We start from the raw sequence: 26,307 nt of genomic DNA on the forward strand, positions 1-26,307 counted from the left end.
ACAGAGACACAGAACCCTTGCCAAGGCCACACACTGGCAGAGCCAGGCCCTGAGGTGATGGCCCTCTCCCCCATCCCTGCCTCTGTGATCTAATAGCAGTGGCAGTCTGTATAGGATGCAGTTTGTGGGACCTAGCCCCTACCACTTGGACAGCCTGAGGAGCTGAGGAATGGCTGGGTCTAGGGCACCTGGCTCCCTAAGAGATGCCAACTGGGCAGGGTCTGGAGACCTGGCCCTGAGGGAGATGCCAACTAAGATGCACCTTTTCAGCCAGGCCTGGACACTGGCAAGAGAACCCAGACTGGGTGCTGGACAATGCTTTGTGGCACGGTAACTGACCCCTGCAGGGACCCCCGCCTCATAGCTAGACTTGGATCTTGGAGGGTGAAATTTTTGCCTAGGGACCTTGCCCTTTCTTATAAAACAGAGTAACATTTGTTGGTGGAGTTTTAAAGAAACTTCGCTACCTCACCATGACCTGACCTCAAGAACAAAGGATCTGACACCAAGAAGGCTGCAACAACTAACCATGAAGAATTGATGCTTTTGAACTGTGGTGTTGGAGAACACTCTTGAGAGTCCCTTGGACTGCAAGGAGATCAAACCAGTCAATCCTAAAGGAAATCAGTCCTGAATATGCATTGGAAGGACTAATGCTGAAGCTGAAACTCCAATACTTTGGCTACCTGATGAGAAGAACTGACTCACTGGAAAAGATGCTGATGCTGGGAAGATGGAAGGCAGGAAGAGAAGGGGGTGACAGAGGATTAGATGGTTGGATGGCATCACTGACTTGATGGACATGAATCTGAGTAAGCTCCAGGTGTTGGTGATGGACAAGGAGCCTGGAGTATTGCAGTCCATGGGGTCACAGAGTTGGACACAACTGAGTGACTGAACTGAACTGAACTGACAGCAGCAGAATCAGGAGGTAACATCTAAAATTGATAAATCAATAAACTGTAGTACTTCCTTGGTGGTACAGTGCTTAAGAATCCACCTTCCAATGCAGGGGACATGGATCCAATCTCTGGTGGTGGTGGAGAGCTGTGAGTACACTAAGATCTCACATGCCATGGAACAACTAAGCCTGCACACTGCAACTAGAGAACCCAAGTGCTCTAGAGCCCAAATGCCACAATTCCTGAGGCTGAGCTCCATAACAAGAAAACCCCCACAGCACATGCCGCAACTAGAGAATGCTCACAGTGCAACGAAGGCAGCACAGCCAAAACAAAAAACAGCTGCAGTTATAAGCATTTCATTTAGAAATATGGAGGTAAATACCAGAAGAAACAGCTATTGAAGAGTAGAGAATAGCTTCTTCTGGGTAGCAGGTCCCACAGACTGTTCATTTTATAATACTTTTAAACTGTTCTTAATTTTTTAAACTGTTAACTTTTATTGAAAAGTTCTAAAAGTGACAACCTACCTTAACTGCCATGAAAACCTCCTCTTTGAGTTGTGCAATTTGCTCAGGTGAGAGCTAGAAACAAAAAAGCAGAAAGTAAAATGTTTCAAATTCTATCACTGCTCCGCTATGACTAGAGAAAGAGGTCTGCATTTAGCAACCACATACCTGCAGGGCTAGAATAGAGGTTATGCTCACTGCCATGGCTTGCATCTTGGGACTTTCATGCTTACCAAGCCATCTCATAACAAACTTGGCAGCATCGAACCTAAAAAACAGTATTTTTCTCACAATAAACGTGGTAAACTATACATGAGAAGTTAAGAAATCACTCAGCCTCCCCAGCAAATCCTGTTTAAAAATACTTGTGGACTTATAAAGACTCAGCTATGAAAACCAAGAGTGTTTGGCAAAAAGAAGAGAAGAAAAGAGTATGCAAAAAGGTAGAGAAAGGCTTCCCTGGTGGCTCAGTGGTAAAGAATCCACCTGCCAATGCAGAAGACACAGGTTTGATCCCTGATCCAGGAAGATCTGACATGCATAAGGATAATGGAAGAGCTAGAACCTGATTCGATATTTAACCCTCTAGCACCTATGTTATCACTCACTGCCCTGAAATGGACTCACACTTTGTGAGACAACATTTATAACTACAGTACTTCTGAACAGAACATTCTCCCCAAACGCTTTATCGCAACCTCAGTCAGACCCCTGCTAGGCTAATAACCAAAAGACAACAAAGCTCAGAATAATACTGGTCAGTACCCCAAAATTAGATCACCTAATTTTATACTTGCCTGTCGAATGGAACATCCATAAGAATCCTGGAATTGGTTAAGGAGAGAAGACAATTCTTCTGTAACTTTAAGGGAATAAAGAAAAATAATTATGAGCAAATGTACACCCATTCTAAACAAAGGTTCTAAGCATTTGGAAGCTTCTAAGCTTTTCTTATTGAACGCCCACTACATACCTGGTCCTTTCCAAGTTCTTCATTCAATCTTACTATTTTTTTTTATAGTTTTTTAAATTTATTTTTTACTGAAGTATAGTTGGTTTATATAGTTTCTGGTATCAATCTTACTATTAAACTCTAAACATTTACCTTTGCCCAAAGAGTAATCTTCCTCCTTTCTGGCAGAGAGGGAGTCTCCGTTCCCCCTGAACCCTAGAAGGATCTATGTGGGAAGCTGCCTGCCTGTGCGTCAATCTAAACCAATTCCTAGAAGCCTGGCCCAGCTAATGAATGACTATGTCTGAACCAGATCTCATAACTAACTCTGTGACAGAGCTTCTACTTTCTATCTACGACTAGTAGGAACTGAACTAGGAGAGAGAAAAGGACTTCTAGGAAAGCTATAGGAATAAAAAATTGTAACATCTCTTTGAAAGACCATGAGTAGGCCAGTGGCATGTACTGCCGTGACAGCAGCATAGTGTATTAAGCAGGGGGAGCAAACCTGAAATGCCAACAGGAACTAGGCAGTAACATAAACAAATGAAGATGGCAGAATGCAAAACAACAGGGCAGCGGGAGGAATTATGGCAAACTGGACAATTCAGGCCCTTTTATGGTGGCAGTTATTAATCAGCTCCAACTAATGATGGCCATGTAGGAATTCAGACTGAATTGAGAAGGATCATCCAATTTTTCAAGAAAAAGTGGAAATACAGATTTCTTTTAAGTGAGGAAAGATCATGTTACTGTAATTTTAATAGACTGATTCCCATTTTAACTTTAAGTATACATTTCAATCAGATCTGACACATTTATAAATATTATGTATAACTTTACCCACCACCACAATCAACATAAAAAATACTTCCATTACCCTGAAAAGTTCCACTGTGACACTTTCCACTCCATTCCCAACTTGCAAATTTCAACCCCAGAAAATCATACTGTCATTAATTAGTCTTTTCTAAGATTTCACATAAAGTCATACAGTATCTATTTTATCATGTCTAGCTTATTTTGCTCAGCATAGAATGTTTTTTGAGATTCATCCACGTGGCATGTATCAGTACTTCACTTCTTTTTATCACCAAGTAGTATTTCCTTATATGAATATACCATTATTGGTTTATCTATTCACCTGTTGCTACACATTAAGTTTTCGGTTTGGGAGGATAATGAATAAAGACATTATGGGCATTTGTGTATGCCATCATATGGCTACATAATTTCATTTCTCCGAGTGAAATAACTGTGTAGTATGAAAGGTATATCTCTAACTTTCAAAGAAATTACCAGACTGTTGGATTGGTTTTATCATTTTTCATTCTTAACATCAGCATATGAGAATTTCAGTTTCTGTACACTTTTGTCAACACCTGATACTGTCACTTTTTAAATTTCAACCAATCTAGGGGGTGTGCAGTGTTATCTATGAGGCTATCTATGCTGTGAGGCTGTGGTGTGTACTCAGTCATGTCCAACTCTTTGCAGCCCCATGGATTGTAGCCTGCCAGGCTCCTCTGTCCATGGGATTTTCCAGGCAAGTATACTGGAGTGGGGTGTCATTTTCTACTCCAGAGGATCTTCCAGACCCAGGGATTAAACCCGTGTCTCTTGCATCTCCTGCACTGGTAGGCAGATTCCTTACCACTAGTGCCACCCAGGAAGCCCACCTAAGTGTGCAGTGGTATCTAAATGTGCTTTTAATTTGCATTTCCCTGATAGATAAAGATACTGAGCATCTTTTCAAGTGCTCATTTGTCACCTGCACTATCTTCTTTCATGGAGTGTCTGTTCAAGCCTTCTGCCTTGTTAAAAAATTGGTTTGTTTATCTTGTGTTACCTATTTAATAGTTCTTTACATTCTGGATAAAAGTCCTCTGTCATATATATGTAATGGACATTTTTCTCAGTCCTGGATTATCTTTTCATTTTTTAATGTCTCTGTGTGTATTTGGGCAGAAGCTTCTAATTTGATGAATTCTAATTTATTATTTTTCTTTTATGAAGTGTGCTTTTTGTATCCTAAGAAAACGTTGCCTACTCTGATGTTTTATTCTAGTTTTATGGCTTTTATATTTAGACCTATGACTTAGCTTTTATATTTAGATCTATGACTCAATTCAATTTAATTTGCACACATGTTGCTAAGCCTATAGGATGTACCAAAGTGTTAACAGTAGATGTTTCTGGGTAGCTGTTTTCTGATAAATGCAACATTTTTAAACCATATTACTTATCTATATTTCTTGTTTTTTCTACAGTAATCATGCATTTGTTTTCCCCCCTCCCTCCCCTTCCTCCTTCTCTCTCTCAGGATGAAAAATCAGAACTAAATAAAACATATTTTTCATGTATTTGTCCTCAAGTAAGAAGCACAGTCAAATATTAAAATCAAATTACCTGCTGGTAATGGGGGAAAGTTTTCAAAGCCTTGAAAAGTAGACAGGTAACCTCTGACAACAGACGAACAGGCATGCCCCTGGCCAGGCCCTGGCGTGTTAAGTTGAGGGCACAAGCACTGCCCGTGAACTGCACTGGCAAATCCAATGGATGACTCCTCATTCCTACAGCCACAAGCTGAAGATGAATTTATTTTAGTGGTATATGACAACATTAGCATTCTTTACACAGTCTTATTTCTGTGTTATCAAAAATACTTGCTTATCAGGACAAAAAGTAATAGATTTTTTCCCATCCTCACCATTTATTTTTTAGGACACCAGCAATACCTTCTAACCCAAACACAGTCAATAATTTGCTGTGTGACTTTAGGTAACTCACTTCCTTCCTCTGGACCTGTTTCCTCATCTGTGATTTCACAATCATTTATAGAGCCTCAGTCCCTCCAAGGCATTATGATAAGCACTACAGGGGAAATAAACAGGAATCACTTATATCCTACTCCTTAGCATAAAGCCTTATGAAAGAAATAGGGTATATAAACAAATAACATTGTAAGAGATGTCAAAAGATGAAATTGGAAAAAAAGCACCACAGAAGAGGTATAAATAAAGTGCTGCCTAAGGTGGTCATACAGCAAGCAATCATCTCTGGTATGGAAGTCAAAAGTTTCATTCAGAGAACACATTTAGGCAGGGTCTCAGATAGGATCTGGATAGGAAATGGAGGTGGGGGTGGAATGGAAAAGAAATTACGAGGGAAGGGAAACATGATAAAGAAAAACACAAAGTGGACAAAAAGATGGGATGAATCCATCAAAAGAGCAGGAAGAAATTTGAATTTGAAAAGTGATAAACCTAACATTAGGGAGTTGCCTGGTGGACTAGTGGTTAGGATTCTGCGTTTTCACTGCCGTGGCCCAGGTTCAATTCCTGGTTGGAGAACTGAGATCCCACAGGCCATGAGGCATGGCCACAAAACAAACAAAAAACCTAACATTAGAAAGGTAACTATTAATAGAAGACATATTGTGTAGACCTAGAAATAAATTTAAACTGAAGGTGTTATACCAAGTGTATACCATACCTGCTCCAACATTCAGGGACAACATGATCTGTTTTGTCTCTCAAATAGGGATAATGATCCCTCCCCTCCTCAGAGACCAGTCTGCTGATATACAAATGAGCCCTGAGATTATGAACCAATGAAAGACCAGACCCCTTACTTTGACACCTACATAAACTCAGAGCCAGTATACACTGCTTCTATGGAAACTGTTTTTTTCTATATTGTAAACTGCTCTTAGGATTTCAAGTAATTGCCATCATCTGCAATATAAATACATAGAAAGTAAAACAAACATGATTTTCAACAAAAAAAACCCCCACAAAATCTCACATAGATATGAAAAGGACTTTTAGAATATCTAATTCAATTTTTCTCCTTACAGATGGGAAACAAAGATCCAGAGTTTTTCCCTTTATACGGTATTATTTTTAAGTTATGAGTAAATCTAATTCTCCATGGTACACAAATAGCCTAAAAACAGTCATAAAAATAGCCTATTTTTATGGAACTGCAGAAATTACAAATAATAAAAACAATAATTTTAGGACTTCAATTTATACTTAAGTTTAAATAATAGAAGTTTTCTTTCTCAAACCACATAATTCTTCCAATTACATTTAAAACAAATTCATCCTTCTGTAAAGGAAAGCAAAGTCTGACCCTATCAATATTGGTAACTTTACTTTATTCACAATACTTTAAATGCTAGAATTAATTACCTTCAATTACTGCTATTTTGTTCTATTCTTATAGGGATATTGTGGTTGCTATTTTTGGAAAAAAAACTATTATCTTAGATTTTAAAGAGTAAAGGAATAAATAAAAATGTTTATACAAAGTGAATTCATGTTTTCAGATTAAGTCCTGTTTTAGGCAATGGTTCTATCATCCCATGCTCAGATCAAATTCAAAAATCTGAACAACTGAGATTGATTAAGATGCTCAAAACATGGGATGATCTGGCAGTTTAAGCCTAACACTGCTTTTTTTTTTTTCCCACTGTGTGGGCACTGTGACTCACAATAGAATAAGGCATATTAAGTAACTGTATTCGATGTGTTTAATCAGTTCAGTTAGTTCAGTTCAGTCCCTCAGTCATGTCCAACTCTTTGTGACCCCATGGACTGCAGCATGCCAGGCCTCCCTGTCCATCACCAACTCCCAGAGTTTAGTCAAACTCATGTCCATTGAGTCAGTGATGCCATCCAACCATCTCAGCCTTTGTCATTCCCTTCTCTTCCTGCCCTCAATCTTTCCCAGCATCAGGGTCTTTTCAAATTAGTCAGCTATTCATATTAGGTGGCCAAAGTTTTGGAGTTTCACCTTCAACATCAGTCCTTCCAATGAACACTCAGGACTGATCTCTAGGATGGACTGGTTGGATCTCCTTGCAGTCCAAGGGACTCTCAAGAGTCTTCTCCAACACCACAGTTCAAAAGCATCAATTCTTTGGTGCTCAGCTTTCTTTATAGTCCAACTCTCACATGCATACATGACTACTGGGAAAACCATAGCCTTGACTAGACAGACCTTTGTTGGCAAAGTAATGTCTCTGCTTTTCAATATGCTGTCTAGGTTGGTCATAGCTTTCCTTCCAAGGAGTAAGCGTCTTTTAATTTCATGGCTACAGTCACCATCTGCACTGATTTTGGAGCCCAGAAAAATAAAGTCTTTCACTGTTTCTCCATCTATTTGCTATGAAGTTATGGGACCGGATGCCATGATTTTCATTTTCTGAATGTTGAGCTTTAAGCCAACTTTTTCACTCTCCTCTTTCACTTTCATCAAGAGGCTCTTTAGCTCCTCTTTACTTTCTGCCATAAGGGTGGTATCATCTGCATATCTGAGGTTATTGATATTTCTCCCAGCAATCTTGATTCCAGCTTGTGCTTCTTCCAGCCCAGTGTTTCTCATGATGTACTCTGCATATAAGTTAAATAGGCAGGGTGACAATATACAGCCTTGACATACTCCTTTTCCTACTTGGAACCAGTCTATTGTTCCATGTCCAGTTCTAACTGTTGCTTCTTGACCTGCATACAGATTTCTCAAGAGGCAGGTCAGGTGGTCTGGTATTCCCATCTCTTTCAGAAGTTTCCACAGTTTATTGTGATCCACACAGTCAAAGGCTTTGGCATAGTCAATAAAGCAGAAATAGATGTTTTTCTGGAACTCTCTTGCTTTTTTGATGATCTAGCGGGTGTTGGCAATTGGATCTCTGGTTCCTCTGCCTTTTCTAAAACCAGACTGAACATCTGGAAGTTCACGGTTCATGTACTGCTGAAGCCTGGCTTGGAGAATTTTGAGCATTACTTTACTAGTGTGTGAGATGAGTGCAATTGTGCAATAGTTTGAACATTCTTTGGCATTACCTTTTTAGGGATTGGAGTGAAAACTGACCTTTTCCAGTCCTGTGGCCACTGCTGAGTTTTCCAAATTTTAAACAACTTTAATTGAATCAAGTAATAAGTAGTTTTAAAAATTACATTTCTGAGTTGTAGTTACCTTTAAAATAGCAGGCATGGTTATTTGCGTTGAAAACGTCTCTGTGAAGAGCCTGTAGAGGGCTTCCTTCATAAAACATGATCTATTCCTGTAGCAGCTCAGTGCTTCTGAAATCTGACTTATATTTGCTCCTCCAGCAACCTAGAAAACAAGGATGTTACCAACAGGTTTCACCTTTCACCTACAAGGAAGGCTTTTTTTAGTGTGTCAAGTGTTTGAAACAATGAATATTCACTTAAATGTTTCAAGAGCTTTACAATGTTGATCTCATTCAGTAATTCTAGTAGGTAAATGTTCTCCTCAACCTCATTTTTACATGGTGGCTCCAGAGAGGTGAAGTACATTGCTAAATATAACAAACTAATTAAGCAGTGGAGACAGACTCAAATACTATCTCCCTACAGCTGTTACAGTAGAGACCTCGACTGAATAATGCATAGCATGTAAATGCTTAAACAACCAATAACCATGAACATGTGTTCTCTAAGTACTCATATAAAATAGACAAAAAAAAGATAGGGGAAAAAAAAAGATAAAATAACTAAGATGAAAAAGGAGTTGAACTTTTATAGAACTAATTAATTAGTTCATTAATATTAAGATAATTCTTCTTTGCTACCAACTCAAGTACAACCCTGAATACACGTTGGAAGGACTGATACTGAAGCTGAGGCTCCAGTATTTTGGTCATCTGATGAAAACAGCCAACTTACTGAAAAAGTCCCTGATGATGGGAAAGACTGAGGGCAGAAGGAGAGGAGGGTGTCAGAAGATAAGATGGCTGGATGACATCACTGATGCAGTGAACAGGAACTTGGGCAAACTTCAGGAGATGGAATGGTGAGGGACGGGAAGACCTAGTGTGCCACAGCTGATTGGGCTGCAAAGAGTTAGACACAACTAGGCAACTGAACAACCACCACCACTAAAGTAATAACTTCCAGAAGTCTGTATATAGACTTTGGGTCTGGAGAATAATGGTAACCTTACCCAAACCGTAAATGAAAAATAAATGTTTATTTATTTAAACATTTATTTAAAAATACAAAACTAGATTTTATCTAGTTTTCAGCATTACTGGGAAGTGAAGAAAAAGAAAAAAAGGGGGTAAAATTCAGGATTTCACAAAAATGAAAAGAAAAACAACTCCACCATGATCAGCAGTAACAACATTCATTGAAGAAACATCACATCACTAAAATGACAGAAGAATGCTTTTGAATTAGGACACCGGTCAATTAAATGCAAAGAAATAAAAAGATTCAAACCAATTCCATATAAAGCTACTGTAAGAATTTTTTTAAAAAGCAAATCTAGGGACTTCCTTGGTGGTCCAAAGGCTAAGACTCCACACTCCCAATGAAGGGGGCCGGGGATCAATCCCTGGTCAGGGAATTAGAGCCACAACTAAAGATCCCACATGCCTCAGAGACTGCATGTGCCACAACTAAGACCTGTAACAGCTTTATACACTGAAGCAAAACTACACACTTCAGCTAAGAAAAATTCTTCTCGTAAATCAAAAACAAATCTGTAACGTACCACTTTAAACTGAAGTAAATGTTCTTAATAAGGATTATTGGATGTGAAAAAAATACATTCAACAAAAAGATGAAACAGGGATGATTAAACTCAAGAAAAGAAAAGATCAAGTCATATCAAACATAAAAACTAAGTACAAAGTATCCAAAGAATAATAGAATTGACTAAAATTTAGTAAGGAGAAGAAATGCAAGAAACAAACAAGATAAAGAAATTTTAAAAGAAAGAAGTTAAAAGGATCTAAGATTGAGTGCTGATATGGAAAAAAGATACAACACACATACACTTGAAGTTCTTGGGGAAGAAATGAACTAATTTTTAAAATTACTACCAACAAAAACTTTCCGGAAATAAAAAAAGACCTAAATCAACACACTGAAAGAACTCCCATCAACCACCTGGGAAAACTGACCTAAATCAAATCCAAGACATATCACAGTATAAAGATTAAATTTAATGGTAAAGAAAAACAACCTTCAGGGCCTTCTTATAAAAAGATCAAACAAATTATTAATATGAATAGAAATCTACTATAATTTTTAATGACATTACTCAAGATGTTCCTATTCTTTTTTTTGCACTTGATAAAATACTCAGAGAAATGTTAATATGTGTCACTATGATTGTATTTTTCTTTTCCCTTAGATCTGTTCTGATTTTTGCTTTATGTATCTTTGTTTCTTTGTTGTTAGGTGTCTAATGGCTTATGATGTCTATCTTTGTGAATTGTACCTTTTATCATTAAAAATATTCATCTCTTTCATTTAAAAATAATTAAAATATCAAAACAAATCAGAGAACTAGATTGTCATCAGACTTAACAAGCAACACACAATGTAATGTAACAGTGGACAAGCATTTTCAAGAAATAAGGAAAGAAAAGGGGGCTCCCCTGGTAGCCCAGTGGTCAAGAATCTGCCTAGCAATGCAGGGGACACCAGTTCAATCCCTGGTCCAGGAAGATCCCACATACCACAGGGCAATTAAGCCCATGCGTCACAACTACTGACCCCACGCACCCAGAGTCCGTGCTCTGCAACAAGAGAAGCCAGCACAACGTGCAGCCCACAAACCACAACTAGAGAGTAGCCCCTGCTCACCAGCGCTAGAGAAAGCCTGTGAATAGCAACAAAGACCCAGCACAACAAAAATTTAATAAATAAAATTTTTAAAAAGGGTAAATAAAGGAGTTTATATCCATGCTTGCAACTTCTACAGGATGTTTCAACAATAAACTGTGGCTCATTTCCATCAATTTCAGCTCTTTCCACAATAGCTTCCCATGCCCCATCCCACTTCCCAGCCACCAGCATATGCTCCTAGAGCTGCCTGCACTTAGCCTGTGAGAGTCCAGGTGGGGAAAAGAACCCTCCAAATATCAGGAATCTGTGCTCTGACTGCTTCTGATAACAGGCACAAAAAGGTGGGTAGCCAATGCCACTGCACCCTCACCAGCCAACTGTTCAAAGCCCCTCTCCCACCAGCTAAAATGACTTCCAAGCAATTTCAAGGGCTGCCCCTTCATTGTTTCCTTTTCCCCTTTTAGAAGATAGACATTAATGACTATGACATTCAAAACAACTACATATACAGAGAATATCCCAAAGTTACTGCACATATCCAGGGAAAGGCTCATAAAAGACCTAGAGATCTTAAAATTTATACTTCAGGCTGATCCTCAACACAGATCCCAAACACAAAAACAGTAACATAGACATCAAACCCTGGGAAGGGAAAAGAATCTGATTTCCAGAGTTGCCATATTATTAGTTTCAAATGCCTAGTTTTCAACAACAAAAATCACAAAGCGTATAAAGAAATAGGAAAGCATGGCCCATTCAAAGGGAAAAAATTAAAATCAAAAGACACTGTCCCTGTAACAGAACTGATATAGCAGGTCAACTCAAACAAGACTTCAAAACATCCACCTTAAAGACATTCAAAGAACGAAAGGAAAATTAGATAAAGTCAAGAAAAAGAACAAAAGAGAAACTCAAGTGAGATTTAAATTAAAAAAAAAAAAAAAAAAAACCTTAAAAAGAATCCAGAAATATTCTGGAGTTGAAAGGTATAATAACTGAAATAAAAATTCACTTGAGTTTTTCAAGGCAGATTTGAGCGGGAAGATGAAAAAAATCAACAAACTTGAAGATAGGACAAAGGAAATTGTGTCAGAGGAACAGAAAGCAAAGGATTGAAAACAAAGGAGCAGAGTCTAAGGACCCTGTGGAATACCATTACACAGGCCAACATACACACTGTAGGAATCTTAGAAGAGACTTACAGTAGCAAAGAATATTGGGGGGGAAATGGCTGCAAATGTCCCAAATTTGATGAAAGACATGAATATAAACATCCAAGAAATTCAAGAACTCCATGCAAGATGAACTCAAGAAGACTCACAATGAGACGTTATAATCAAAATTTCAATGCCAAAGATTCTAAGCAGCAGCAAGAGAGAAGCAAATCATCACATACAAAGGCTCCTCAGTTAAGACCTGCAGACTTCTCATCAAAAACTTAGAAGCCAGAAGACAATGGGTTGATATATTCAAAGTGTTAAAAGAAAAAAACTGTCAACCAAGAATCTTATGCCCTGCAAAACTGTCCTTCAAAAGTGAGGGTGAAAGCTTGAATGACTATCATCAAAAATTCCACAAACAACAAATGCTGGAGAGGGTGTGGAGAGAAGGAAACCCTCCTACACTGTTGGTAGGAATGCAAATTGGTACAGTCACTGTGGAGAACAGGAGGGGAGTTCCTTAAAAAACTAAAGAGCTACCATATCACCTTGAAATCCCACTCTTGGGCATATATCCAGAGAAAAACAAGATCCAAAAGAATATATGTAACCCAATGCTCACTGCAGCACTGTTTGCAATAGCCCAAACATGGAAGCAACCTAAATGTCTATTGACAGAGGAGCAGATAAACATGTGGTGCATAAGTACAATGGAATATTATTCTGCCGTTAAAAAAAGAATGAAATAATGCCATTTGCAGCAACACAGACTTAGTGTCATACTGAGTGAAGTAAGTCAGAGAAGGAGAAATATCAAATGACATCCCTTAAATGCAGAATCTAAAAAGAAATGATACAAGTGAACTTACTTACAAAATAAAAAGAGACTCATAGACTTAAAGAATGAAATTATAGTTGCTAGGGGGAAAGGATAGGCAGATGGGATAGCTAAGGGGTTTGGGATGGGCATGTACACACTGCAATGTTTAAAATGGATAAACAACAAGGACTTAACTATACAGCACACGAAACTCTGCTCAATGTTATGTGGCAGCCTGAATGGGAAGGGAGTTTGGGGTAGAATGGATATATGTGTATTTATGGCTGAGTCCCTTTGCTATTCACCTGAAACTATCACAACACTGTTTATTAAGCAGCTATATCCCAATAAAAAACTGTTAAGTTTTTTAAAAAGTGAGGATGAAGCCAAGACATTTCCATGTAAAGAAAAGCCAAGGAAGTTCATTACCACTAAACTTGCCCCATGAAAAACGCTAAAGGAAGTCCTGCAAGGTGAAAATGAAGGAACACCACACAGTAACAAGAAGCTATATGAAGAAATAAAGATCTCAACAAAGGTAAATACATGAGCAATTACAAAAGCTAGTGGTATTTTTTAAATGGTCGGTAACACTTTTTTTCAACATGATTTAATAAACAAATAGTTCCTTCAAAAGATCATTATTCATCTAAAAACTAGTGTTATTATAAATCTGGTTTAATTCCAAATTTTGTTTTCTACAAAACTTGTGATGAACACACTAAAAAGGATTATTCTGTGCTTTGGGGCAGACAATCTATAATTTGGGAACATCAATTAAAAGGGGTGCAGACAGACAGCTAAAGGAACAGCTTTTGTTTGTTATTGAAATTAAGCTAGTATAAATTCACATTAGAGTGTCATAACGTTAGGATGTTAAATGTAACTAACATCCATGATAACCACAAAGAAAACAGCTACAGAATACACAAGAATAATACCAACCAAAAAAAAAAAAATCCAAAAAGTCAGTTGAACAAAGAAAACAGTAATGAGGGAAATGAGGGATTAAAAAAAAAGTTGTAAAACATATAGAAACTAATGAGCAAAGTCCTTCCTAATCAGTAACTATTTTAAAAGTAAAAAGATCAAAAAACTAAACCCAAAGCTGGCAGAAGGATGGAAATAATCATTATTAAAGCAAAGAGCAAAAAAATAGAGAATATAAAAATAGCAAGAAAATCAATGAAACAAAAAATTGGTTCTTTGAACACATCACCAAAACTGACAGATGGATGGACTAAGGGTAAAAAAAAGAAACTAAGAAAAAAGAAAGGACTCAAAATACTAAAATCTGAAATGAAACAGAAGACATTACCACCAATTCAATAGGAAAAAAAAAAGAATTCTAAGAGTATTATGAAAAATTACATTCTAATAAACTTAATAACCTAGATAAAATGAGAAAATTTCTAGACATATAAGACCTAACAAGACTAAATCATGAAGACACTGAAGAAAACTGAAATAGGAAACTGGATCAATAATCAAAAACTTCCCCAAAAATAAAAGCCCTAGATCTAATGGGTTCACTAGTAAATTTTGCCAAACACTTAAGGAAGAATTAATGTTAAAACTTTTCAGTTTAACAACTGGAGATGGAACATTTCCTAACTCATTCTACGAAGCCAGCATTACCTTGATACCAAAGCCAAAGACGCTACAAGAAAAGGAAACTAGAATTTAACAGTCCTTACAGAAATGGAAAAATCCTCAACAAAATACAGGCAAACCAAACTCAGCCAAATAAAAGAATTATATACCATGACCAGGGCTTCCTTGGTAGCTCAGTTGGTAAAGAATCCGCCTGCAATGCAGGAGACCCCGCTTCAATTCCTGGGTCAGGAAGATTCCCTGGAGAAGGGATAGGCTACCCACTCCAGTATTCTTGGGCTTCCCTGGTGGCTCAGGTGATAAAGAATCTGCCTGCAAGGTGGAAGATGAGGGTTTGATCCCTGGATTGGTAAGATCCCATGGAGAAGAGCATGGTAACCCACTCCAGTATTCTTGCCTGGAGAATCCCCAGGGACAGGTGGGCTTGTGTGGGCTACAGTCCATGGGATCGCAGAGTCAGACATGACTAAGCAAATACGCACAGCACCATGACCAAGTAGGATTTATTCCCAGAATGCAATGTTCAACATACCATGGTATACTAAAAAATCAATGTTAATATACAACAGTATTAGAATGAAGGAGGAAAACCACATGATCACCTCATCTAATGCAGATAAAGCATTTGACAAAACTCAACACCCCTTCTGGCAAAGTGTCCAATTCTGTGATCCCATGGACTGTAGTGGGCCAGGCTCCTCTGTCCATGGAATTCTCCAGGCAAGAATACTGGAGTGGGTGGCCTTTCCCTTCTCCAAGGGTCTTCCCGACCCAAGGATTGAACCTGGGTCTCCTGCATTGCAGGCAGATTCTTTACTGTCTATGGCACCAGGGAAGCCCCCAAACACTCGCAAAAAGCCCAGAAGGAAGCTACCTCAACTTAATAAAAGCCATACATGAAAAATCTACAATGAACATGATACTCAATAGTGAGAGACTGAAAGCTTTTAAAATCAGGAAAAAGACAAAAGCCCCTTTCACAGCGTCTACTGAACACAGCACTGGAAGTTCTAAACAGAGCAAGTAGGTAAGAAAAAAGAAATAAAAGGCATCCAAGATGGGTGGGGAGTTTAGGGGAGAATGGATACATGTGTATGTACGGCTGAGTCCCTTTGCTGTTCACCTGAAGTGATCACAACATTGTTAATCAGCTCTACTCCAATATAAAATAAAAAGTTAAATTAAAAAAATAAAAGGCATCCAAATTGAAAAGGTAGAAATAAAATGATCTACTTATAAACTATATGATCTTATATACCACAAAAAAACAAAAAACTGTTATCTATTAGAGCTAATAAATGAATCCAGAAAGTTGCAGGATACACACAAAGATCAGTTCAATTTTTATACAATAATAATAAACAATCTGAAGAGGAAATCATGAAAATAATTCTGTTTACAATAATACAATAAAGTACTTGCTGCTGCTGCTAAGTCACTTCAGTCATGTCCGACTCTGTGTGACCCCATAGACAGCAGCCCACCAGGCTGCCCTGTCCCTGGGATTCTCCAGGCAAGAACACTGGAGTGGGTTGCCATTTCCTTCTCCAATGCATGAATGTGAAAAGTGAAAGTGAAGTCGCTCAGTCGTGTCTGACCCTCATCGACCCCAAGGACTGCAGCCTACCAGGCTCCTCCGCCCATGGGATTTTCCAGGCAGGAGTACTGGAGTGGGGTGCCATTGCCTTCTCCAATAAAGTACTTAAGAATTAACAAAGGAGATGAAAGGCTTGTATGATGAAAACTACAACACACTAATGAAAGAAATTAAAGATGACATAAATTATGGAAACACACCCCATGTTCATGGATTAGCAGACTTAAGATGTCAATACTACACAAAATTATCTACATATTTATATAATCCTACCAAAATCCCAATGACCTTTTTAGCAGAAATACAAACACACGCCCTGAATTTATACAGAATTCCAAGGGAGTCACACATCCTGATTTCAAACTGACTATCAATACAAAGCTAAAATAATCAGAACATGTGGCACTGCCATAAATACTGGCATACAGACCAGTGGGTGGCCATTGCCTTCTCCAAGGGTCTTCTCAACCCAAGGATTGAACCTGGCCTGCCCAGCTCTTCTGTCCATAGGATTCTCCAGGCAAGAATACTGGAGTGGGTTGCCATCTCCTTCTCCAGGGGATCTTCCCAACCCAGGCATTAAACCCAGGACTCCTGCACTGCAGGAAGATTCTTTATCATCTAAGCCACAGGGGAGCCCATGGAATAGACTAGAAAGCCCTAAAACAATGCCTTGCATTTATGATCAGATTATTTTTTTAACAAGGGTGCTAAGACAATTTGGTATTTTCAAGAAATTGTCCTAAGAAAACTAGATATCCACATGTAAAAGAATGAAGTTGTAAAATCTAACATAACACCACATGAAAGAAATTACCTCAAAACAGATCAAAGACTTAAATTTATGAACTAAAACTATAAGACTCCTATAAGGAACATGAGGAAGCCTCACAATACTGGATTTGGCGGTGATTTCTTGGATATGACACCAAAGGTACCAGCAACAAAAGAAATACAAACTGAACTTCATGAAGACAAACCAGAGAAGGGGAGAAAATATTTGAAAATCTTATATCATAAGGCATTAATATCCAGACTACACAGAGAACTCCTATATCTCAACAACAATAACAAAAATAAAACCTAAGCAACCTAAAGTCTGGCAAACAACTTCACTAGACATTTCTTCAAAGACATACCAATGGTCAATAACCTTCTGAAAAGATGCCCAGTATAGCTGATAAGTATGGAAATGCAAATCAAAACTGCAACGAGGTACCACTTTACACCCATTAGAATGGTTACTATTAAAAAATTTAAAAACAAAGAAAAATAACGTGTTGGCCAGTGTGTGAAGAAATTCAAACACTTGTGCACTGTTAGTGAGAATGTAAAAACTGTGCAACTGCTGCAGAAAACATTATGGTAGTTACCCCAAAATTAAAAGAATTATCATATGATCCACCTGCAGTGAGGGAGACCTGGGTTTGATCCCTGGGTTGGGAAGATCCCCTAGAGAAGGGAAAGGCTACCCACTCCAGTAGTCTGGCCTGGAGAATTCCAAAGGGGTTGCAAAGAGTCGGACACGACTGAGCGACTTTCACACCATATGATCCAGCAATTCCACTTCTGGATTGCTCATTGTTCAGTCGCTAAGTCATGTCCAACTCTTTGTGACACCATGCACTGCAGTACACCAGGCTTCCCTGTCCTTCACTATCTCCCAGAGTTTGCTCAAACTCATGTCCATTCTAGTATATACTCCTGGGTATATACCAAAAGAACCAAAAGCAGAGTCTTGGGAGTTTCCCAGTGGACTAGTGATCAGGATTCCAGGCTTTCACTGCAGAGGCCTGGATTTAATCCCTTGTCAAAGAACTGAGGCTTCACAGAGTGATCAAAAAAAAAGCAGAGTCTCAAAGAGATATTTGTGTACTCCTACTTGCAACAACATTACTCACAATAATCAACACAAAAGCCAAAACATGAAGCAACCCAAGTACATATCAATGACAACTGGATAAGCACAATGTGGTATACACATAATGGCTATTATTCAACCTGAAAAAGGCAGTATGCCACATGGACAAACCCTTAGGACACTACGTAAAGTAAAATGAGTCAGTCACAAAAGGACAAGTACTGTGCGACTCCACTTACATCAGAGAGTTGGTCAAAATCGTAGAGACACAAAGTAGAAGTTTGTATTGCCAGGGTCTGGAGAGAAGGGGTAATGGGAGGCAGGGTTTCATGCCTACAGTATTTCAGCTTTACAAGGTGAAAAGAGCTATGGAGATGAATGATGGTGATGGTTGAACAAAATTATTAATGTATTTAAAACCACTGAACTATACACTTAACAAGATTAAAATGATAAATTTTATGTGTATCTTACCATCCCCTCCCAAAAAACGGGAACATGAACTGACATGGGGTGATTTCCAAGACATACCACTAAGTTAGAAAAGCAAAGTCCAGAGTACATGTACTATGCTACCTACTGTGTAAGAAGTGGAAATTTAAAAACCTAAATATATATGGCTTAATACTTTGACTATACTCTCAGTCAAGAGTGAAAAGAAAGAACTGCAAATATATCTTCAACTCTTTTTCAGTAGGTTTGTGTTTCAAAGTAGTATAAATGAAGCAACTCTGAAACTATTTTATACATGTTATAGGATTAAGGAAAATGTGCTGAGGCTGTTGGAAGCCGAGGTTCTCCATGTGGAAAAGAGAGATACAAACACAGAATGTGGAAAGGCAAAGAAGAACAATATAAAGATGGACATTTGTAAGTATCACTTTTAAACTTATTTCATCTGTTTCTTAGCTCTGCTTGATGAAACGGTTTAAAAACACATCTAACACTCAGTGGTTTCCCACTAAAAGGAACCAGGGCTCTTGGGAGAAACATCTAACTCTAAAGCCAAAACAGGGAAGTATAAGAAGCCTAGAAAGTAAAGAAAGACTCAAAATAATAACAGTAATAATGGGGGCATGTAAAAACAGACACAGGAGCTCTCATTGGCCACCCTGTGACAAGCTGAGCATCAAAATAATTAAGAACAGCAATGCATTATAAATCACTGAAAACAACAGGAACCAATGAGTTCATACTGAGGATATGTTAGACTTGCTAAATGTTTTGAATAAAAAGAAGAGCTGAAAAAAAAGAGTTAGAGTTGGAAAATCATCACTTTGCAACCACTGCAGTAAAGAATGGTTCGAGTAAGAATCATCAATGGATGCTAAATCTAGATCAGAAACTCTGATGAGGGCCAGGATATTGGCATAGTCTTCTAATATCTTGTACAGCATTCATTAGCTTCAAAAGGAATAGTATTATCTATGTAGGGTAGAAACAGTACAAGAGTATATAGATAATATTTTATCTGCACCTGGATATTTTACCTAGTACCTGAACAATACTTTGACCAAGTGATGAAAATTAATATCACCAATGAGGGGCACTCTGTGCTTCATACTGTAATACACTTGAGACACATAAGTGTATTACATAAGGGCACAACATCCCTTATGTGGTATTCTGGGTAAACCTAGAAGAATCTGAATTATGATGAAGCATCAGACAAACCCAAAATGAGGAACATTCTTCAAAAAAACAAACAAAACAATGTTAGTTTGTATTCTTCAAAAACATCAATATAATGAAGAAAAGGAAGGACTATGACAACTGAGGCTTTCCAGGTAGCCTGGAAATGCAGGAGATGCTGGTTCCATCCCTGGGCCGGAAAGGTCCCCTGGAGTAGGAAATGGCAACCCACTCCACTATTACTGCCTGGAAAATTCTGTGGACAGAGGAGCTTGGCAGGCTACAGTTCATGGGGTCACAAAGAGCTGGACATGACTAAGTACACATATGACAACTGAATGTAAAAATAATCATGGACTAAAAGGAAAAATATTTTATAAATGGTGTTAAACTGGGAAAATCAACACTGGAAACACATACAGTAGACTTTTATATAAAAGATTTGTATTGATGTTAAATTTCCTGAAATTTGACAGCTGCACTATGGTCATTCTTGAGATTACCCATGCTCTCAGAGTCAAAGAGACTATCTTTCCTCTAGGAAATACAAGCTAAAGTATATTAATGGGCAGAGGTGCATGTTGTATGCAACCTACCCTCAAGAAAAAAATTGTGTGTGGGGACTTCCCTGGTGGTCCAGTGGCTAGACTTTGCGCTTGCAAGGAGCCTGGGTTTGATCCCTGGTCAGGGAAGTAGATCCCACATGCTACAACTAAAGATTCCACATTTTGCAACTAAGACCTAGCACAGCCAAATACGCATGTGTGTGTGTTTGTGTGTATTAAAAATTGCATGTATAGAGACAGAATAGGGTAAGACAAATTTGGCAAAATGTTTAAAGTTAGTGATCTGCCACATTACAAATTATTTCAAAACAGTTTTCAAGTACTATATGTAGATCAACTGTGCAAGGATCTACACATTATTAACAATCTAAACAATGGATATAGTCTAGATTTTTAAGTTTTGTGAGAATCTAGATGTAAGAGTTGAAAGAAAAACACAGGAAAAGCCATTGTAAGACTAAGCAGAAGACCAGACAGCTGTTACATCACCCTCTCTCTCCAAGGTTTCCTACAGATGCCAGTACAAAACAATTCTCATTCTTGAGACACCCCACCAGTGGATCAGCAAGGATTCCCTAGCAAATGAAAATGTTATACGGCTCTTAGGACTAATGGTGGGTGCCCTTTCCAACCATTTTAAAGAAATTAAGTACACACTGCCCACTGTAACATTAGGTACAAGAAAATAACACATACCTGTTCTGTTAGAAGGTTTTCACTAACCCTTAATTTTACCCATTTTTAGCAAACTTTTGAGCACCCAAACAACAAAAATGCTTAGTATATTTTGTATCTGACTTGAAAAATATATATTTCTCTTAAATATAAGATTTTCTGAAACACACCTTTTAAACTTACCATACCTTATACTCCACTAAGTCTGGATTAGGATCTTTAGAATTTCTTAGTACTGGGAAGATTGTGGTCTCCCCTCTCCCTCCCCCAAAATATCCAACACTGTATACAATGCATTATTTAACATTTTCAAAATAAACTAAACTTACATGTATACCAGATAAAGTTTACTGAAAGAAAACTTGTCTCGTTTTCTTTTGGTGTACTGGCTTTGATAATATCTTAACTACATGCATAATCTCTCTACAGAATATTCTAGCACTTGGCAATATTACTGTATATATCATGAGTTGATGTGTTAAAAATCTTTTTTTTTTTTTAAACTGCTGTGGTTCTTTTGATCATTGGGACACTAAGTGCCATTAATCTGAAACAGGCCTAGGTGTACATTCTTGGTAAACAATTCTCTACTATACACATTTAATCTGAAAGTTCAAATTATCTATTTGTAGCCTAACGATGCAACTGATAGCTTCATGGGTTCATTAAGTCATTTAAAATTAAAAAACTTTATGACACAATTGCTATTTTAAAATCAAAAGAATAAAATGTGAAAACAACTAATGACTGCAAATCACTTTACTCTCACCCCAGTAAAAATTATATAAGTCATTGTTTTTAATGGGTTCTTTTGAAGTCGTTGTTCTGAACTTTGGCTCCACGTTAGAATTACTTAACGCCCAGGCCAAATCCCAGACCAGTTACATCGGAATCTCTAGGGAATAGGCCACAGGCATCAGTGTATTTTAAAACTCCCAAAGTGATTAGAATGTACAACTGAGGTAGAAAGCCACTGTTTTTAAAAAGTATTCTAGGACGTAAATATTTAAATATATGCTCTTTTAAAAACAGCACCACTAGAGGCTATAAACATAGTCTAGCAATGTACAATACTTTTTCCTTCAGGGTCTTTTAACAATTGCGTTCAAAAATGGTGTTAGGCATACATCACCTGCCTTATTCATTATATTTAGCTGTCCCTAGAGGGAAAAGCATTAGTTTCACAAAGACCCAAATATACGGCCAGCTCTATCATTTAATAGTTCTATGACTGGATAAATAGCTTAACCTCCTCATCTGTAAAATGGGAGGATTAAAATAGAAAACAATGTGCAAAACATGCCAACTGGCACCTAAGAGGTAATGTGTGAATGGCTCTGCTTATGGTTATCAAGCTAGACTGGAAGACACTGGAGGCTAGGGCTGTATCTTATTTAAGGTTATATTTTCACAACCTCATACTACATAGGAGTTACACAATAATTCTTAATCATTAAGCTCCTTAAGAATTGTTCATCTGTCTTTGTAACCCGAATGCCTAGTACAGATTCTGATACACAAAGAAAGCTTAATAATGTTCTGAACAAATAAAACAAACTTATTTCAGAAAAGAACGAACCCTCAAGCCTTTCTTTGCAGAAAAGAAGTCGGAATAACCGGCATCTGTAGCCAACAGTCCCACAAATTGCATCGCAGGCCGTTGTTGTATAAATAGTTCTACAGCTCCATCAGTGATGTAATTACTCCCAGAAATGTCCAGGGACTCAATATTAGGCAGAATATCTTTCTGTTGTAGCAAATGAAAAGCTAGATCTGACCTGAGTTGCCCGTGATCAGAAATATCAAGGTGAAGCAGACATTTAAGTTCTCTAATGACTGCGAGAATCTGTGGTTTGGTCATGGTCAGACATTTTAGATAGTGCATTGTAAGAGATTTAAGTCGATCCTTACAGGTAAGGAGTGCAGAGATGTTAGTGACCAGAGTATTAGAGATATCCAAGCTTTCCAGTTTGGGTAACTGCGAAACATTAGCCAGGTCTTCACTACGAAAACAAACATTGAAAACGCTTAAAACACGAAGACCAGTGAGCTGACCGAAGAACAACAGTCTTGAATCTCGAGGGATGCTTGTTGAGTCCAAGATGAGACGTCGGAGGTTTTCTTGGATCCAGCTATTGCTGCAGAGTCCACTTAGGATGTCTGGGATGGAGAGGTCAGTGTGTACTGCAGTAGCATCCAGTTCAATGAGTTTGTGATGGCAGAAGGCTTTTAGGAATGCAGCTGTGGATATTTTAGCTTTCTGAATGTTGACCAGCTTCAGTTTCATTCGGTTGCTTTGGAAAATGCTTGCTGTTCTATCAGTCAGCTTGCCTACAAGAGAACCAGAACCAGCTTGTAATAACTAAATCTTATGCCTTTTCCAGGAGGCACTGTGGCCAGTAAACTTTGATACATGCTAACAGTAACAATAATGACTATACTTACTGTTTACTCTGTGCCGAGCATTGTTCTAAACCCTTTACTCAGATTATCTCATTTACTCTTTAAAATAATACTGTAAAGGAATTATGATTATTACCATCCCACAGCTCAGGAAACTAAAGCTTAAAGAGGTTAAGGAACTTACTCAAGGTCAAAATATGTGGCAGAATCAAGAATCAAAAGCAGTTTGACTTCAGTGTCCACAGTTTTAACCATAGTAACCTTGTTTACTTGGGCGTCCCTGGTAGCTCAGATGGTAAAGAATTCGCCTGCAATGCAGGAGACCCCTGTTTGATTCCTGGGTCGCAAAGATCTTCTGGAGAAGGGATAGGCTACCCACTCCAGTACTCGGGGGCTTCCCTGATGGCTCATATGGTAAAGAATCTGCCTGCAATGTGGGAGACCTGGGTTCAATCCCTAGGTTGGGAAGATCCCCTGGAGAAGGGAATAGCTACCCACTCCAGTACTCTGGCCTAGAGAATTCCATGGACAGAGGAGCCTGGCAGGCTACAGTCCATTGGGTCACAAAAGAGTCGGACACAGCTGAGTGACTTTTACTTCACTTCACTTCAACTTTGTTCATAGAAAAAAAAAAAAAGACAAAATAAAAGAGGTAGGTAAGTATAGGGCCTATAATATGCAAATAGCACTAATGATTACTTTTAACCAAACTAGTGGATGGCCTTTGGTAAGTCACTTCTCTCCCTATGCCTCATCTGTAAAATGAATGGGTTGTATTAGATTTCATTTAGAAACAACTTATTAATACTAAGCATCTTCTATATATGAGATTCCATATTAAGTAATAGGCATACAAGGTAATAAGACACCTGTGACCACAAAGAATTCAGTCTAGGAAGCATGTCAGGCAAATAAGTGACTATAATATATTATATTCAGTGGTGATTTGTACCAGATATTGAACACAGATGAGGTTAATATCAGGGCAGGTTTTAAGGCTGAATATCGGTTTCCCAATGGGAAGGTGAAGGGTGGGAGAACACAACAAAGACACAGAGGCACAGAAGGTCAGCTTATTCAGAACGACCCTATTTGATCAGTGCTACTGGACCACAGTGTACAAGGGGAGGCCTGGCGGAAACGACAGCAGAGAGGAAGGCAAAAGGCAGATGGGGCCTGTAAACAAAGCTAGGAAACTCATGTACCCTGTAAACAAAAATGAAAAACTCAAACTTTTTAAGCAAAAAATGAATGGTTATAATATATTTTTACAAAGACCAATTATGTGTGATGACACAAAAGAATTAAGACGGTGTTTGATGGGAGTGGGATGGGGCAAGAGATTATTAATGATTTTAATGATGAGAGATGAAAGTTTAAACTGACAGAACACAGCAGTTGAATGCATTAAGGGAAAGAACAGAGGGAAAAGGTATATAAGCTGATTCACAAGTCCCCAGTCTGAGTTGGGCTATGCTACTAACCTAGGAAAAAGGAAATCTCAATACTCAAGGCTTTCAGAAAGAACTTATTACATTTATTCAAGGGCTTCCCATGCACCTCAGTTGCTAACGAATCTGCCTGCAATGGTGGAGAAACTGGGTCAGGAATATCCCCTGGAGAAGGAAATGGCAACCCACTCCAGTGTCCTTGCCTGGAGAATCCCAGGGACGGCGGAGCCTGGTGGGCTGCCATCTCTGGGGTCACACAGAGTCGGACACAACTGAAGCGCCTTAGCAGCAGCAGCAGAACACAGATACAAAAGAATATAAAACAAGCAAAATACTATTAACAACGCAGTAAAGGTTCTAAAGGAAACGAACAAGACTATAACACAGGGGTGGGGAAAAATGAGAAGGAAAACAAGAATCTTCTGTCTTTCAGTGAAGTATTAGGAGGTGACATTTAAGCTGAGACAAAAAGGATGTGAAAGGCAAAGGTAGCTGTCATTCCAGATAGAGGGACAGGCTAAAGCCCTGAGAAGAGACAGTTTGGCTATTCCTGTGAAATGAGAAAAAACCAGTGCAGCTGAAGCACAAATAGAGAAGGGGATACCATAATCTGACAGGTTATAGACAGAGGCAAGAGTCAGTTAGACCTTGTAGGCCAGGGTAAATAACTGGCATTTTATCCTAAGTACAAGAGAAGACTTTAAAGAGTGGCAAAAGTGCAGACAGATCTGATTAAGATATAGAGGACTACTCTCGGCTATGTGGCAGAGCTTGGCGATGTACAAAATTAAAGGTAAGGAAACCACTTGGGAGACCAGGGGAGAAGAAAGAGAAAGGTGTCATTGACAGGAGCTAGGAGGAGAAGGTGGCTCAGATGGTAAAGAATCTGCCTGCAATGCAGGAGGCCTGGGTTCGATCCCTAGGTTGGGAAGATCCCCTGGAGAAGAGAATGCATACCCACTCTGATAGTCTTGCTTGGAGAATTCCCCAGACAGAGGAGCCTGGCAGCTAATGCTTCACCCATGGTCATTTGCAGTCCATGGGGTTGCAAAGAGTCAGAAACTAACATCTGACCTGACTTGAGGAGAAAAACATTTGAGATATGTACTTTGAAGGCAGAAAACGTGTCAAAAGAACAAAGGAGGGGGGCGGAGGAGGGGGATGAAAAGTGACTCCTAAGTCACTGAACAGGTAGACAGATGGCCAAACCATCTTGAGATGGGAGGAAATGGCAGTGTAGTAGATGCTGTGATGTGACACCAGATCACATTTAAAAATAAATGACTGGGACTTCCAGCAGTTAAGAACCTACCTTTGAATGCAGGGGACGCAGTTTTGATCCCTGGTCGGTGAACTAAGATGCCAATGTCGAGAGGCAACTAAGACCACAAACTCCAACTACGCACCCCAATTAGAGAGCCTGCATGCCACAACTACAGAGCCCTTGCACTCTGGAGTCCACACATCACCACTAGAGAGAAGCCTGCGGGCCATATTGAAGAGCTAAGACCCAATGCAGCCATTAATAAATAAATAAATGGTTTAAAAAAAAAAAGAAA

The 26,307-nt window shown here is 38.6% G+C and overlaps 1 protein-coding gene across 2 annotated transcripts in view; it reads right to left on the minus strand.

Moving 5' to 3' along the window:
• ZYG11A (zyg-11 family member A, cell cycle regulator) overlaps positions 1–26,307 on the minus strand; it is a 75,140-nt gene that overhangs the window by 24,786 nt on the left and 24,047 nt on the right. For both annotated transcript variants that reach the window (XM_070786527.1, XM_019958408.2), the window contains 6 exons: positions 22,474–23,225; positions 8,346–8,486; positions 4,773–4,949; positions 2,209–2,273; positions 1,580–1,679; positions 1,433–1,486 (listed from right to left, as the gene is read on the minus strand). In XM_070786527.1, coding sequence (XP_070642628.1) covers positions 1,433–1,486; positions 1,580–1,679; positions 2,209–2,273; positions 4,773–4,949; positions 8,346–8,486; positions 22,474–23,181 — 1,245 coding nt within the window. In that variant the 5' untranslated portion in view covers positions 23,182–23,225. The remainder of the gene's footprint in view (positions 1–1,432; positions 1,487–1,579; positions 1,680–2,208; positions 2,274–4,772; positions 4,950–8,345; positions 8,487–22,473; positions 23,226–26,307) is intronic.

The sequence above is a fragment of the Bos indicus genome, chromosome 3, assembly GCF_029378745.1.
Source record: "Bos indicus isolate NIAB-ARS_2022 breed Sahiwal x Tharparkar chromosome 3, NIAB-ARS_B.indTharparkar_mat_pri_1.0, whole genome shotgun sequence".
In the NCBI taxonomy this organism is placed as follows: Eukaryota; Metazoa; Chordata; class Mammalia; order Artiodactyla; family Bovidae; genus Bos; species Bos indicus.